The sequence below is a fragment of the Rhynchophorus ferrugineus genome, unplaced genomic scaffold, assembly GCF_030347505.1.
Source record: "Rhynchophorus ferrugineus isolate W39M unplaced genomic scaffold, kcgeb_rfMv2 rfM6, whole genome shotgun sequence".
Taxonomy (NCBI): Eukaryota; Metazoa; Arthropoda; class Insecta; order Coleoptera; family Curculionidae; genus Rhynchophorus; species Rhynchophorus ferrugineus.
The window spans coordinates 25623689-25641412 of NW_027472585.1; the positions used below are offsets into that span (position 1 = coordinate 25623689).

At 32.9% G+C, this 17724-nt stretch overlaps 1 protein-coding gene across 2 annotated transcripts in view; it reads right to left on the bottom strand.

Moving 5' to 3' along the window:
- The window catches only part of LOC143198219 (uncharacterized), a 376811-nt gene that overhangs the window by 22541 nt on the left and 336546 nt on the right, over positions 1-17724 (bottom strand). For both annotated transcript variants that reach the window (XM_076407333.1, XM_076407332.1), the window contains exons 8-18: positions 12863-13063; positions 12614-12812; positions 12353-12555; positions 12093-12300; positions 11848-12042; positions 9037-9225; positions 8770-8982; positions 4795-5090; positions 3140-3286; positions 721-1185; positions 444-662 (exon numbers count right to left, since the gene is read on the bottom strand). In XM_076407333.1, the coding sequence (XP_076263448.1) occupies positions 444-662; positions 721-1185; positions 3140-3286; positions 4795-5090; positions 8770-8982; positions 9037-9225; positions 11848-12042; positions 12093-12300; positions 12353-12555; positions 12614-12812; positions 12863-13063 (2535 nt within the window). The remainder of the gene's footprint in view (positions 1-443; positions 663-720; positions 1186-3139; positions 3287-4794; positions 5091-8769; positions 8983-9036; positions 9226-11847; positions 12043-12092; positions 12301-12352; positions 12556-12613; positions 12813-12862; positions 13064-17724) is intronic.

Genomic DNA, 17724 nt, shown 5'->3' on the forward strand with positions numbered 1-17724 from the left:
GGAGGAGCTCGCAGAGCACGATCATGTGGCCCAGATAAGTAATATTGATAGTAGGTTATTCCACTGGTCCACGTTACTCTCGTGGTGGCACCATTGAAGTGTTTTATCATTTATTACAAGAATTTGCGAATACTAAGTGGGATTTGCTTTTTGGTAAGTAATTGAAAATATTTTAGTAATTTAGAGAAATTATATAAATATTTTTTGAGAGCTTCTTAGTTTTTTTTTGGGAGCTCTGCAACGAAAGTAATGAAAGAAGAAAACGTCGAATCATCTATAACAAGTGTACCAGCCTAATGTATTTTGACCATGTTCAGAGCAACTGCAAAGGTTATTTTAGTTTTTACAAAGTGTTATGAATTGTAATAACGTATAATTACACCGGCAATAAAATTGGAATATATAATTTAGGACTATTCTTCCTTAATTTATTATTTACTTACCCTCCCACCATGCATGACACCGACATTGAAAATTATCCCCCTTTTCAATGCAAATGCCCCTGCTCTCACAAGGATTTCTTTCACAGGGTCTCCGTTTTTGTTCGCAAGTGGCTCCAGTATAGCCTGTTCTGCAGTGACATTTATAACTATTATTAGTTAATTCGCACGTTCCAAAAACACATGGTTCTAAATCACATTGAGTTATTGCACAAAATATACCTACATATAATAAAGGTAAGTTTAGTATTATTCAAAATTGTACGCGAATTGTACTTACCGGTAAAATGACCGACGCATTGACACACTTTTTTCGATTTTTTATTGATACACTTTCCTCCGTGTTGACATGGATTTGGTTTGCAGGCCTCTACGTTCGATTGCCCATAACTAATCAATTTCTTCATGTATCCAAGATCGGGCAGAACCTTTAGAGTTCCGTTCAAGAGATTGCCATTTAAACCAATTTTTTGTCGTAGCTGAATAGAGTTTAAGAAGGATTTGATGTAAATGGTTGGGGAATCATTAGATTCAGTGTCGTGGCATAATCTCCAGAGAGTTCCGTTAATATCCGAATAATTGTCAAAAACTTCGATGGTACCTTGGTTATCGTCGCATATATTTTCGCTTAGTTTGACGCTGTTAAATTCCATGGATACAATAGTGCCTGGCGGTGCGACAAATCGTTGCAGAAATTCGACATTAATTGGTGCTTTTTGAGGAAAATTTAGATGCAATAGTTGACCTGAAAATCAGGGAAAGTATTACTTATATTTTACGACAGCAGCGTATTCCTTGTTGGAAGTTTCAGGTTGAATAATGAAAAGTGAACTTAGAGATCATTTTCACTTATTGAGTAGCACTTTCGGGAATATCTCGTTTTCATTTTGGTTTTAGTTGTGAGTTTCTTTTATTAGTTAAACCATGTGTTTGACAGATGGGAATATCGGATAATATTGACAAATAACTAAGGCTTAACAAAGACATTAATACGTTAAATTTGCAAAAATCGGCGAAATTAAATTTCTGGTTCTTATGTATGCATATACTATATATAGTAAAATGGCGATTTTGGCAAAAATTAAGATTTTAAATTGCGGTACATCAGAGTCTGTTATCACTTGAGCGGTATACGAGGGTTGCATTTGTATCTTGAGTCTAATAGCGAAGAGACAGTAATTTATTAACAAAAATGGCTTTACTGTTTTTCGAATTATTCTCCATGATGTTCAATACACTTTTGCATGCGCTTGAATTCACTTTATCCACTCTGATTGAGGTGCTTCCGCCCTGATCGGTGCTTTTGAATGCTTGATCAGGCGTCGACAAACGTTGACTAAGCAATTTATTCTTGATATGCGGGAATAAAAATAGTTATTTGGTACCATTTTATGACTGTACGTTGTTGGCTGTTTAGAGAATATGTACTGTCGTGATCAGTATTGAGCCTTCGCTGCCGTTTTGTATCACGGGGCACTTCTGGTAATCAAAACTTTTGTCAGACTTGGATCGTCCTAGAAGACCCATACAGTGGGCTTGTTGTTTTGCTTGGGGTCCATACGCATAGATCCAAGATGTATCACCTGTACAGATATTATAGACAACTTTTCACTATCGTATTTGCATCACTATCGTATTTCTTTGGTAGTTCTTTTTACCAATTGACACGATAATTTTTTAAGCTTTTCTCAAATTGTGCGAGATCAAATTATTTAGAATTTCGGCCATGTCTCATCCCTAGTTGCTGTGAAACGTTGGTAAGCAAGTGATAAAAGTAATTAATGTCGTCCAAAATCAGCATTGATACTGTGCGCAAAATGAATCCACGTAAAGCATTATTGCAGGAAAATATTCAATGAGTTAAGCCTTTTTTTCACCGAGACTAACTTGTGTTAAAGAACAAAATATTCTGAAGGAGGCTATGGTTATATAGACCAAACTTCCAATTAGAAACATCAGATGGAGCCTAAAAACCCAGTAATGCCAAGGTTTAAAATATAAATTGTAATTCTCGATTATACTTGGCTATCTGTTGTATCCATTAAACGAGTCTTCAATATTGAGAATAGATATGTCTCTTATTCTGATAGGATTTATTTCTTGACTACTTACGAGAATTTGGCTTAGAAGAAGGTTTGGGTAGTGAGAGCATGGCTCACATTATTCCAATATTAAAAAGAGAGAGTTAAATATCCAAAAATGGCTGAAGAATTGTTATCATTTGTTGGAAGTGTTTATAAAACTTATATAAACAAGAAAACTACAATGAAGGAACAAGTCGAGAACAGTAAGCTCGAATTCCAGTTGTGCAGATAAGATTATGTCCATTCCGTCAATTATTTTAAAGGAAGTATTTGAAATTATTGCTGAAGAATCAAACAAGAATAAATATATAAGAAAGCAGCTTTTCTTTTATTCCATGTTTTAAATATTATACAACTTGTAGTTTCGATAACAAAGTTTAACTCTTTGCGAATTTCCGGTTGTTAGATCCGATTTATATTCTAACCAATATTATTTTTCGAAAATATTACATAAAACACAAATCTACTGTTAATTTGGTTCAAATGAAGAAAGTAAGTACATACAAATTCTGTTAAATGCTTTTAAAACGAAAGTATTGACATTTCAAATATTCAACGCCAAATTTTCTAACGTCATTGTGATTTATGTTCTGTAGTTATTCTAAAATAACTTACCTAAAGAGTTGTTTGCCAACATTACAACCTTTTCCTGTATTGATGCGCTGTCTGATATTCGATAACTCACTCGGAAACCTTTTCCTTGTGGTTTTGCTCCCGTTCGAAGTCGAATTTTCAGCAGTTCATCTATCGAGACGTAGCTTCCTGAAAATATTTTCAATTTTGTTATTTGATTTGAAATATAAAAGGAAACTAGAAATAAGATTTTAAAATCGGTCTGTTCCCAAATATGTTTCTATTTTTATATTTGGTTTGGTTTGCTATGGTATGTTTCGTATGTTCTTTATTGGTTAACCTAAATAAAGAGTTTACGAGAATTTCTGTTAGTATATAATTGAATTTTTAGGTAAGTAACGTACATATCGAATCGATCGAATTTTTATAACTTGTAGAAATGTATGGTGATGCCGATGCCCCATGATCGGATTATCGCTTGTGGCTTCAGCGATTTGAAAGCGGCAATTTCGATGTCAACGACAAAGAACGGCTTGGAGGACTAAAAATTTCCAAGACGTCGCATTACAATACCTGTTGGACTATGTCATTTCGTCTCAAAATTTTTTCAGGCGGCTTAGCAATTGATGAATCAACTGTTTGCATATGTTTAGATGCGACGAGAAAGACCCAAAAGAATTGAACATGGCTATCATACGAATTTCACATTTTTAAAACTATTTCAACACCCCTGTTTTATTGCTTGGTACCCAGAAAAAGAAGTTTTTCTATGCCGTATTATCGTTGGCTATGAAAAGTGGATCTCCTACGACAATGCTAAGCCCAAAAATGTAGGAGTTGGTCTAGGAGAGCTATACACATCGATACCAAAGCAGAATACACATGGCTATAAAGCCTTTCTATGCATATGGTGAGATCAAAAATATGTACTGCTAAAACGGAATCAAAATGGTACTGCAGATATTTACCGATGTCATTTGAACAGTTTAAACAACATATTTCTACCACACCAATATTTTTCTTTCGACACATTATCATCATCGCTGCAGAAAGATGGAAAATGTTATAGAAATGAAGGAAAAAGATATAGAAATATGATGGAAAATATTTTGCTTATTGAGTTTATTGCGAATAAGTTATTAATGTTCCACCAATTTTTCTCAATAAATGCCTTTTTAATCTAAAAACATTATATAGGATACGTGCAACAACTTAATATATTTTATCGAGTAAATGGTTGTTCAATAAGTTTGTGTTTTATAAGACATGTTTCATTAGGTAATACAGTTCTAGGTATTTCATTGTACAGTTTGAGCTATGTTTTGATTGATTTTTTTGGTTTAAGAAATGGTTATCGCATTTGTTTCAATGAAAGTGCACTGTCTTCAAAAGACATTGGTCTATGAGAAGACTTGGGTCTACTATCACGACCATGAATCAAAATAAGAGGTTAAGGGACGTATGATTATTTATTATTTATTATTTTATTGTTTATTATTTTCTTATTTACCGCTACTATAGAGTCAACTATTCAAGATCACTGGAATATGTAGGTCTTCAAGTTCAGAAATATATAATTTGGCATAGTAATAACAAATGGTTCGCTAATAAAATTGCCGCAGAGGAAATTATATATTATATTTTATTACATTATACATTATATTTTTCAGTTTATGCGGAATAAGTTAGAATCTTACCTTCTGTTAGCAAATTGCGCAACTGAAATGGTTCAAATCTTTTCATGTTCTTTCCCAGTTGGACATCAACTATGGCTCCTCTGTCTAATACGTTGTTTTCTTCTCGAATGCCTAAATCTAAGTCGTGAAATTCAATCCACACCTTTCTGTTAGGTGGCGCTTGTATAATTAAGGAACAGTCTAAATGAGATAACAGGATATCTGGATAGTTGGGACTCGTTACAAAACCTTCATGAGCTGTTAACATTTGAGTTGGACAAGATGATACGTCAATTGAGTGCCAGCTTAATGAAAACCTGCAAAATTTTTTATTAAATTATAGTTTGAATATTTTATATTCTGGTTAATATTGTGGATTGTGTTTCTGCTTCCGATTTTTAAAAGCAAAATTCAACATTCAGGCCAGAGCAAAATCGTATAGACATTAAAATCCCTAATTGTTTCAAAGCCAAACAATTAACTTTTGATACCAGCAGGGCCTTTTGCTTTGTTCCAAACCTTTCTTTCTGGGCCTAATTTACTGCTCTCCTCTATTCGCAGGCCATAAATAAGTATTAATTCTGTACCAGCGACAGGATAAAACGGGAATGTATTTACTTACTGAAGCTAATAAAATGAACGGGTAAAAATGTTAGATTATTTGATATGATATTCTCTTATTTTTATTAATATATCTTTTAAACAGAAGATGAATTAGTAAATACAATTTTTATAGTATTTAATAACAGGTCAGTTGAAAAGTCCCCGGCCTGCCATAGTAAAACACATTTTTTTGGCAAAATTATTATTTTTTATTCAATATAATTCCCTTCAATGGTGATACACTGGCGACTCTCCAACTTTTCGATACCATTTTTGTAGTACGATTTGTCCTTTGCTTCAAATAGGCCTCAGTTTCGGCGATCACCTCTTCATTCGACGAAAATTTCTTCCCAGCGAGCATACTTTTGAGATCTGAGAACAGGAAATAGTCGCTGGGGGCCAGATGTGGAGAATACGGTAGATGAGGAAGAATTCGAAGCCCAATTCATGGATTTTGCCATCGTTTTCACCGACTTGTGAGACAGCGCATTGTCTTGGTGAAGCAGCACTTTCTTTTTCTTCAAATGCGACCGTTTTTTCGGCGATTTCGTCCTTCAAACGATCCAATAACGCTATGTAATAGTCGCTGTTGATGGTCCTTTCTTTTTCAAGGTAGTTAATGAAAATTAACCCATTCTCATCCCAAAATACAGACGCCATAACCTTGCCAGCGACTGTTGCGTTTTCCCACGCTCTGGAGCGGTTTCGTTGCGTGCAGTCCACTCGGATGACTGTCGATTGGACTTCGGAGTGAAATAATGGAAGCATGTTTCATCCATTGTCATATATCGACGCAAAAACTCGGTTTTATTACACTTGATCATTTTCAAACACTGCTCCGAATCATCAACTTTGCCATTCATCAACCACTTTCCACAGAGCTTTCTCATACCCAAATATTCGTGAATGATATGATGTACACGTTCAGTTGATATCTTTAGAGTGTCTGCTATTTCATTCGATTTCAATTTACGGTCATTCAAAATTATTTAGTTTTCGTTGGTAACAACCTCTTTTGGGCGTCCACTGTGTTTACCTTCTTCGGTGCTCATTTCACCATATCTAAACTTAGCATACCAATCCTTGATGGTTGATTTTCCTGAGGCAGCGTCCGGAAACTCGGCATCAAGCCAAGTTTTTGCTTGACCTATATTTTTTCCCTTCAAAAAGCAATATTTAATCAACATGCGAAATTCCTTTTTATCCATTTTTTTCACAATAACAAAGCAACTTTTGTGACTCAAAATGCTGTAATTCACAAACTAATGATCCGACAGCTGTCAAATTTATACACAAGAAAATTCATGAAATATACTATGGCATTAAAAATAATCTTATAGCTTGTTATGTTCCATTTTTATGATCTATTTATCTACGAATTTATTATTTATATACAAGGGTCGTTCAATAATTCCTTAAAAAAATCAAGATTTACATTGTGTTTACATATGTTTATATGTTTTTTCTGAGTTACAATTATTACATGGTTTCATGTTGATTGTCAACGATTTAGGTCCCATGCATATTACAGTTTTTTTTAGTCTCAGTGAAGAGGAATCGTAATCATGGTCCCAATCTAAGGTTATTTTATTATTTAGGACGCGATTCTGTCCAGTTTTTGAATCGATACAAAATTATAAATTAAACAAAAATAGACTTTTAAATTTCACAAAGAACAAGAACAAACTAGACAAACAAAAAAGACAAGGAACTAGTAGATTTTTGAAGGTCTGAAGGAGGGTTCTGACGAAGACGATGAAATGTACCGGCAAGATAACGTTTTTTTTGTGAAACATATGAATTATTGATATCTACATATTTACTTGCTTTAATTAGATCTCTTTGAGTTTTGCAAGAGCAGGCGATCTGTTAGTTATATAATTAACATTTGGTTAATAATTTGGACAATTATTCATTAATATGCAAGTCAGATTTCAAAGTTGATCAAAGCGAGGGCTAGTGTATACAGTCGAAAGCAGAATGAAAACACGCTTTTTTCTTATACGTTCTCCATAAACTGGCAGAATACAAAAATCTTATCTACACAACCGTTGCTACACCGAAGTTTCATTCGTATGGTTGTGATAAATCTTTTTCCAGAATTGATAGGTTTTTACAATGTTATCTCCTTTTTTTAATGTAGAAACAATCGTTGCTTTCCTCCATTCTGATAGTACTTTATCCGATCGCAAAATTTGTATAAGCTGTTAAATAATATTTCCCAAACAGCTTTGATAATTTCTGCAATCACTTGATCGACTCTAGTGATTTTACCATACTACAATTATCTAATTGGTATTCATCCAGTCATCAGGAAATTGAAAAGTTTCTGGAATGTTAATTATTGAGTTAAGTCCTGTGATGGATCATGACTGTAGATTTGCATGTAGAATTTCCGCAATTGTTCGAGATGCCTGATTGAGAGATGATAATGTGTGATTTTACGAACGTTTATTGAATATTGTCGTAGATAGATGTAGTCCTTCTGTTCAATCTCCTATGTTTGGTACAACATTTGATAGTCACATTTCGATGCTGCAACTTTCAAATCGGCGGCCACACCATTCTAGATAGGTGACTCTTCGTCATCTTCAGTTAATGCTTCAGTCTCGATTGATTTAATGCGACTTTTTAAATTTTCCCCCAGTGGAATCGTAATTCTGTTCGTCTTCATTGTTCGACAGAGGTGATATCAAGTCAGGTCTTATTTTGTTGACCATTGAACAAAATGATCGAAGTATAATTCAATACAGCTGAATTAATGCCTTCTGGATCTCGCCATGTTAGGTGGTGCTTTTTAGGATAAATAAACTTACCAGTTTGTATGTAAAAAGATATGTCAAAAGGTGGTAAAATGCTTTCTAAGAGATAGATAGTAAAATACAAGTAAGAAGTTTTATATCTACTTAAAAGAAGAATAAAAAGAGTCGTATTTTAGTAACAATTTGATGTACATATTTTGTAAGAAGTAACAGTGCAGCAGTCAATCATATATTAGACTAAATGTAAAAATCTTTTTATCCCGAAATTAAGTAATCTCTCAGTGTACGAATAGGAATATAATTAACTTTTGTAGCTTCAAAGCTTTAATACCCTTTATTATTATTATCATTATTATTATTATTTTGTTTGTTGCTAGTTGTAAAGTACGCACTACATGTAAACCATAAATAATAATCAATAACTGAAAACGTTTTTGTTTGAAAAGTAGGTTTATGATTCGTAGAAAAAATATTAATGTTTTGCTTTTTTGCATTGGATACAATATTGAATTTTATTTATTGACCTTTTCTTTTGAGGAACATAACTTTTATTTCTAACGTTGTGTTTGGGTTGTATGTTAGTAAAATTTCTTACTCTCCGTTTTTTTGTTGGAAATTATATTTAACTTACCCGCTGCCCGATATTGAATAGTCCGAATGAAATCGAATCAAAATTTCATTAGCCTGTGAAACAAAATCAAACCGATTCATCTGAGAGCCATGAGTACCACATAATTTAAGGGCATCATCATCAATTTTTACGCCGGAACCTTTAGTCGCTGACTTGAGTTCAACGTAGTCATATAAACAATCACTTTGAGCTTCGATGTCTAGTTTATGAAATCTACAAAAGAAAATTAATAAAAATTTAGAAATTCTTGTTAGTACCCTGTCCCACCTGATTTTAAGCCTTGTCCGTTCTGGACCAATAACGCGCACTAAAAAATCCAAATTGTTGTAATAGTTTTCGGGATAGTTAGGTGTGGTTATAGATCCATTCGAAGAATTGAATGTTCGATTAAAATCGATGTGGTTTTCGATTGGTTCTCTTTTTCTTTTACATATGTATCCTCCTATCTGTTTACAACTGAAACAATCATTAGTATTATGTGGTGATTTAATTTTTTCAGACTTTTAGATTTTTTATTTTCAAATTATCTTTAAAATGGAAATACTTTAATTTAGTGGTCTTCTTTGAATTTAAAAAAACTGGCGGCAAGCTTTAAGAATGCTTAACGACTAATATACGCGACTTTGATATAGCAGAGCTTGTGATGGCGAATACATTATATACGAATTAAAATAAAGAAAAAAAATGATGTTATGAAAATTTTAATTACTGGTACAAAGGTTTAAAAAGTGGCGCTTAAACTTAATCACCAGCCACTCTTTGAAAAAAAATTGTTGAATTCAAAACCATCAGAGGTTTGCAATTCAGCTTTCATAAGATTGCATGAAATTGGAAATTTTGATTATTATTTTTTATAGCTCTCTAGTAAATTAATATTAATAAGCTATATATTTTTATCCTATTTGCTACGGTTTTAAAATTACAAAGTACTGATTGAGTACACTGAACTACATCAAATGGTTTTACTCTCTTTAATTTTTGGACTAAGCCATCATTATGTAGCAGCTGGAGAACCTAAACATTGATATGCTAGGTGGGTCTCTGTTCAATTATTATGCCAGATTGTCATTACCATATACCATGAAGCATTAACAAAACCTCGCAGTACCTTGTTTTGGAATCTTTTTATTGCTTTGGCTGGTACTATCCGAGAGCTGAATATGATTTCATACATATGGCCTGCTGCTAAAGTAGAAAATTATTATATGCTGATAAGGCTGAATATCTACTCTATAACCAGTACATTTTTTGGACTTCAGCTTAAGTTCTTTACATGCGGCTTTTCTTAACGTGTGGCTTCCACTTTAATTTAACATCACGATGTCTAGATATTTGTCTGTAGTTCTATACGGGACTACTTGCTGATTAATATATTGTTTGTGTTGTGGTGTACTTTTGTTTGATTTTTTTGTTGGTAAAATCAATATGCACTGATTTATTTTGATTAATTTTGATACGCCATTTTTTAGTCTAGCATTGTATTTCGGAAATAGCTATAACTTTTCGTTATTCATTGTTGTTATCTCCAATAAGTAGGAAGTGTTATCTGGAAATAGAGCAATAATATTTTCCTTCCTTTTCTTTTCAACAATGAGCCCTGAGTATACATTGGGTTGGTTCCAATACAGTTCCTTGTGAATAGAATATACATCTTCTTGTTTGACTCTGAATTAACGATCAGTTATATATGACTTTACATTTTTGAATTTGAATTGAGTTTTTGAATATTGGTTAGGGAAAAGAATTTTAATCTAATGCTTTAAATCCTCATGTCAAACTTTATCGAAAGCTTGAACAACATCTAAAAATACTGCTTTAAATACTGTTTTATTTTCTTCTAATGATGTTTTCATGATATCGGTAATTCTGTGAACTTGATCAGTCATGGAGTGTAGTTTTCCGAAACCAAATTGGTGATGCGGAATAAGATTTTTCTTTATTATTAGTTTGATCCTTTTCAATAGATATTTACATATTTATACATACAGTAATATATTTCATTAGTATGACGCTGTTTTGAGGTGGTCATCTTGGGTTCGGAATCATAATTACTTCATTTACCTTCTATAGAATATGGTATTGTAGTCTGGATGAAGTATTTATTAGGATGATGATTTTCCTAATAAGCTTAAGTGTTTTATTCCACATGGGGAATATTTAAGCTCCCCAAACGGGGAATATTAAGAGTTTTAATATCTTTCTTCTATTGACCAGACACAATTTAAGTTAACATATGAGCAATAGATTTTAACTGATTATTTGGCAAAAAGGGACTTTTGATGAAAATAACAAGTGATAAATTTATGAGAAGTCCAAATGCAAAAAAATCATGAATACATCCAAGGAAATCTAGTATATTGACGCCAAAATAGGTTCTACTTAACAAAGGTTCTCCTGTATATCTGGTGAACTTCTGGAGGTGTAACTTTTGCAATCAAAGTATTTTCCTATAGCGATAGTTTTAGAAACATATGAATTTCAATGTTGGAAGATGCACTGACCTTTTGTAGTGTCGCAATAGTCAGAAAGGATAATGCCTGCTAAATAGGTACTCAACTCTGCATCAGTTGCAATCAATAGCGATCTCCCATGACAGATTCGTTCTCTGTTAGTTTTAAATTTCCTATCTTCACATCCTATTGTATTGACAGAAATATATTTTGTAGTCTTTAAAACCAAAACTTATATTTACAGGTTTTTAGGATTTTAAGTTAATCATAACTAGTTTTCAATATCCGTAAAATGACATAACTACAAAAAACTAAAGTACGCATAAAATAAAGGCTAATCAGAGATTTTATATTGGTGAGAATTCGAAGTATCATTGTAAACAACTGTTGAAATATTTGTTGAAAAATAAAGACAATTTTTCTCAATTAGTGCCTTATTATACTGTAAAAAATATGAGAGTATATGTAAGCACCTAATAGTTAAGTATTACCTGATGCGATATAGCTTATGTCGTCTATTATAGTTCTCTCTAACTTAACTCACACTTCCAGTAATAATAAAGATAAAATATTATCAATTGTTCAATGTTAATTTATAGACGCACAATTGGTAACTGATTATTTTTACCTCTTCGTTTGCCAATAAAGCCCGCTTGGAAGTGACGGTATGGAAGATGGTGTCCACTGAATAGCTAAACATCGCTTTTCATCTTCCACCAAATCATTTTCAGATGGCTGTCGTCCAGGTATCCACCCTTGAAACTCCATTGGGTTACCATCTAACCAGCTGAAATCGCTGGCTGGTTCAGCTTTTCCTCCTAACCTAGAAATCAGCTTTTTAGTTGTGTTTCTCTGTAAAACCTTTAAATATACCAATAGATAGCATTGGTACGATATTCTGCATTTTTTCTTATGGCCGTGGATACAAATTTAGCTTCTTCAGGTGACAGGACCGACGCTAAAGAAGATTTAATTCCACGGCATACTTGTTGCGCTGTATTCCAATTTACTTCTGGATAATTAACCACCAGATAACAGTTGTTATTGAACATTAGAAGACGATCATCTCCACATTGCATAGCTAATATAAATTGAAAATATTAATTAATATCGTCTTAATATTACCTTCTTACCGTTTTGCATGGAAACGCGTGCTTTGAACCCGCCAAAGTGGTGCGAATAATCCGAACTAAAACGTAAAATAATCCGGGAGCCTTGGCTAACATAACGGAGCAATTTTAATTTCGAACTCCAATCTCCGCAAATTCTCCGACCGGACGAAATAGTCCCGTTCGAAACGTTGTTCTCCAAAATCTCTAAATAGTCATAGCTACACCTACGGACAAAGATGGATTACCATTAGACGATATTAAATTATTTCTTTTGATACTTGCGTGGGCTCGTTTTCTAAAACCAGTTCATCGAAATCCAGAATAATACGATATCCCGGGGGAGAAACGATGTAAGTATCACAGTCCGAGTTGTCGGGATAATATTTTGGAAAGCCGGGACTGGAAATCGATGCTCTGGGTTGTTGCCTCGATAGGATTAGGGACCTGTTACATTCAGGAGGCCAATTTTCATCTAACGGTTCTGAAAATAATCTGGTTATTTCTCGAGGGACTCGGAGGAATTATACGGACCATCATTTTGTAGTCTCTCGCAGATAAAGTAATTCGGCGTAGAACAATCACGATCGTTCCACATGAATTCTTGAACCAGATTGACAGCTGCTGATGGTAGAGAGTATGTACGGCGGACTTCTACGCAGTCTTGTTCACTGAGACCGTCATCGTTGGGTTGGCGGTTATAATGTTGATGTTGAGGCCATCCAGTAAACCAGTCTGGCAAAAACATTAATACTTAGTATGTATATATTTTTTTCGCTGCTATAAATTATATATATTTACAATTACTTTTAAATCTTATTAATAGGTATATATGCTATTTATTATCTTAGAAGTTATATTACTATGTAATCAAAAATGAAAAGGTCGTATAATGTAAGTTAATTTAATATTTGTTAATCTATACTTATTCAAATTGAACGAAACTATAAATAGAGAACTATATATAGTCTATATAAATAAAAATTAATGACCAAATGTGTTGTAAAGAGTAAACTTTGAGGACTGGTCCAATTTGGCTTCTTTAAAGTTTTGCTTTAAGTCCCAAGAGGATACCAGCTGTACCGGAAAGTCAACACATCCCGCTAGGCTTAAGTATGCAATGTTATAATTTGACGCAGGTAAATAGGTCCAGGAGGTAAATAAAAATGATAAAATTTTGGAAATAACACATTTTATTTAAAAAAGTATTGATTAAAACGAAATAATAAAAATATAAGTTAGCAATTCTATTTTTATTAGAACATTATAATATACATCATCATTGTTTTTTATAAATAAAAATACAAGAATGTGATAAATAATTGATTTAATATTGAAACTATATATAACGAGAGAAAAAAACATTGAAATTTTTTGAAATAACACATTTTATTTAAAAAATTATTGGATAAAATGAAATAATAAAAATAATTCCTATATACCTTTCTATTTTTATAAAAACATCGTATTTGAATAAATTTACATATTTGAACAAGAACTCCAAGAACCATATAAATAAACATTACCATAGAAAGACCAAATTTGTTTAGATAAAATACATTCAATATAGTTAAAACCAAACGAAAAGCTATTTATGAAAGTAGTAACATTTTCCTAAAAATCTCCAAATATTATCGCTACTACTATTCTTGGTCCACAAACCCCATTAATGAATTGAGTACCTTGAGATTTCGATTAACATATTGTACGTTTACTAGCCTAAAACGAATGGATGATCGTACTTTTAAGCTGAAAGAAATTTCAGCCCGTACATCATTACTTTTACAAAACAATAATTTATTTACCTATACTATTTATTACTCTTATATAATAATGAATTCTATTTTCCTCATTATTTGATCATTAGGGTGTCGTTGACAATTTTATATTTTGTTTACTTTGATCCAGGTCTACTTTTGTTAGCAAATTTAATTATTTCAAACTATCACTGTACACTGTCTTACATCTTAGCAAAATACTGTCTAATTTCTTCGTCTTTGATTATCTGAATTTCACATTCTTCGTCTTTTAGTCTCAACAAATTCTAGCTACATCTTAGCTATAAAATAAAATTTAAAATATTACTAAAATATATTATGTTTAAAATAAATGTCTAATTATTACTACAGTTTTTGTTACTATTCTTGATGGATAAACCTTGACTTATGACTTGACTACTTCCAACACAACAAGAATTATTTTCTTCTCTGTTGTTGTTATCATTAAATTTTGGCATATGTTGATACCCATTCCAGGTCGTTGAAAATGATGTGATATAAATTTGGCAGCTAAAATTCCCACTATAAATAAAATTGATGCTGTTTGGCTTTTATAACTTTTAATAATTTAACCTTACATTCTGCACTTACCCTTGTTCTTCCATATTTTAAAACCAATGTATATAGACCACAAAGAATAATACAACAATTTATTTATTATTACTATAGAATATTAATATATCACAAAATCTAAATATTCTAGATTTTTTTATTGTTTTGATCTGATCGACCGTACCGATCGGCTCGAAAAGATTGGACCACCTTTAGAAAATGAAGACAACATAGTTTATTCCTTTCTATGGTTTATTCAGGAGAGTGTGCATGCACACTTTCCTGAATACATTACTCCCCACATCCGGAGATGTTGGGGAGTAATGTAGTCTATAATTTCAATGTGCGAGACAAAGAATGTTCTGATATACCGAAAAGAAGACGCGAAACTGCAAGAGTTATTGGATGAAGTCCCAAATCAAACTCAAAAACATTTGGCAGAAGCGTTAAATATAGCACAAAAAACGATTAGCAACCGCTAACGAGAAGCGGGGAAAATTCAAAAGATATGAAGATGAGTGCCACATTAATTAAATGACAAGCAAATGGATAATCGAAAAATCGTATGTGAAATGCTGCTTCAAAGGTATGATCGGAAGTAATTTCTGCATCGAATAGTGACGGGTAATGAAAAGTGGACATATTTTGAAGACCCTAAGTGCAAGAAATCATGATTATTAATGATCAACAAATGATCAATTTGAACCGTGCATTAATCGAAAAACGTCCAGAATGGGAGAAGACACGGTAAAGTGATTTTCTCCCACAAAGCAAAACCGGCCAAAGAAACGTTGAAAGCCCTTGAATGTGACATATTATCACACTCGCCGTACTCTCCGAATTTTGCCCCGTTCGACTATCAACTTTTCGTATCAATGGGACAGACGTTTGCAGAGCAACATTTCGCCAATTTTGAAGAAGTTAGAAAATGGCTCAAAATCAAGGCAAAGATGTATAGAATAAAATGGTCAATACTTTGAATTAAGTTTTTTCCATTTTCTTGAAAGTTATGTAGTTTTTTTCTAAAAAAAAACGCTGTTTAGCTGTTTAGCTAATGTCTTTTAGGTACATCTGGTACTTATGAAGAAAGAAATTGATAAAATTGTTTAAAAAAATGTAACAATTTTTAACCCATTCAAATTATTTGACACAATGTGGAAATAGATTTACAGTATTATAAATTGATACTATGAAATAAATACGTAATGACACATAAAAAGCCATTGGAGGCGTTAAACAGAACCATGTAAGATTTGCGGACCAAAAAAACCGACTTGGTGGTGCGTATTTTGTTAGCAGGAAATCATCAAACGTTGTGACCGATTCATGGCCAACTTCAGATGATTTACCTAAAACATATGTAAAGTCTTCCGTTTTATGGAAACACGTCAATATACTAGCATAGGTGTGCCGAGTTGCAAAATGGTCTATCTAGCGAAATATTTCCCCAATTTCCTTTAAACGTTTTGAGAGATAATCCTTATGCATTATTGTCTGTTAGTCTCGCTAAAACTCGAAAACGCCTGGACCGATTTAGCTAATTTTGATTTTAAAATATAAAGTTCAGGGATGATTTATATGGTGACAAAATATGGACTAATTGTGAGAAAAAAAAATTTTATCCCATGCAGTGTCACTGCCCCTGTCATCAATAGTTGGATGTCAAATATTTAAGGACGCATTTTAAAAAATGTTGAGTACCTATTAAAACCACCAGCTACTATAATCAAACCGCGATTAGAATAAATAATGCATTAAACGTTGGAAATAATTTCTTGGTACTTGGCGTTTAATACTTTACCATGATTATATTTCATACAAATGTAGATTTGTATTAGGTACGTGCTAACCACAATAATGACTAGCGAAAGACACAAAATTATATTAGTCGTATTGGTATGTCACAATTGCATTCCAGAGTTAGTAGAAATAAAATGTATTGGCTTAAAATGCAACAAGTTCGTGCACATTAAACACAATAGAGCATAACATAAACGAGCACAATTAAATTGAGCGATTCTACGGAGGCAGTGTTTCTATGACCTAGGAACAAACAGTTGTTGAAATAATAAACGTGTGTCAATATTAAAAGCCATATTGCTACAACATCAACAGATCCGGAAATTTTAAAAGGACACTTTCAAAGGTATTATGCTATAAGAGTTTTTGGGTCATAATAATATTTGTATCAGAAATAAGTTAATAAAATCTTAAATAATTGCAGATACAAGGATACATTTATCACTTACTAGGAGAATTGTTACTACTACCACACGCAGATAATCAATTTTTACAAATTTATTTTATGGGCAATATGGACGTGGAAATTGATAGACGTTGACTATTGTTCAAGAACTACAAATATTTCTTCATCACAACAACGACTACGACAAGTTAAAATATTCAACATAACCTTGGGTCGGATGCCATTTGACATCCGTAATATCGTCACTTGACCTGACAAAACACCTAGTGGCTACACAACTAGTGGCTATTCTTATTGTAGAAGAAGATGTTGAGATTAATGTAAGTGATGTGGCGTTTTTCGAGTCGTCTTGTTATATGTATTTTTAACCGACTTCAAAAAAGGAGGATGTTCTATTTTCAACTGAATATATATTTTTTAATGTATAATCACCGGTCTTTCCGTCAATTATGGACTGATTTTCAAAATTTTTTTTTGTTCCAAAGAGTGTACTGGTGGTCCGAGGTGGTCCCATTGGAACCAAGTCAGGATCTGATGATGGAACCCGGGGAAATCGAGGGAAATCCTCAAAATTTTAAAGACACGTACAAAGTTTTCACATTTTTTTTTTGTCTCAGATAATCAGATATTTGTTTATAATGTTATTGCTGAACTGATCTGACGGAAGACCGGGCGTCGTTCAGTGCAATAGCCGTTTAGAGAAGCCGCAGAAATATTTCAGGCAACTGCTTCTAATGTGTAGTGGTTAGAACGTTTACCTCACACGCGGAGGTCATGGGTTCGATTCCTGGCGGGAGCAACGGCTTTTTATTGTTGTTCTAGTTTGGTTTGTCAAATCACCAAGGCTAGGCATTATTTTC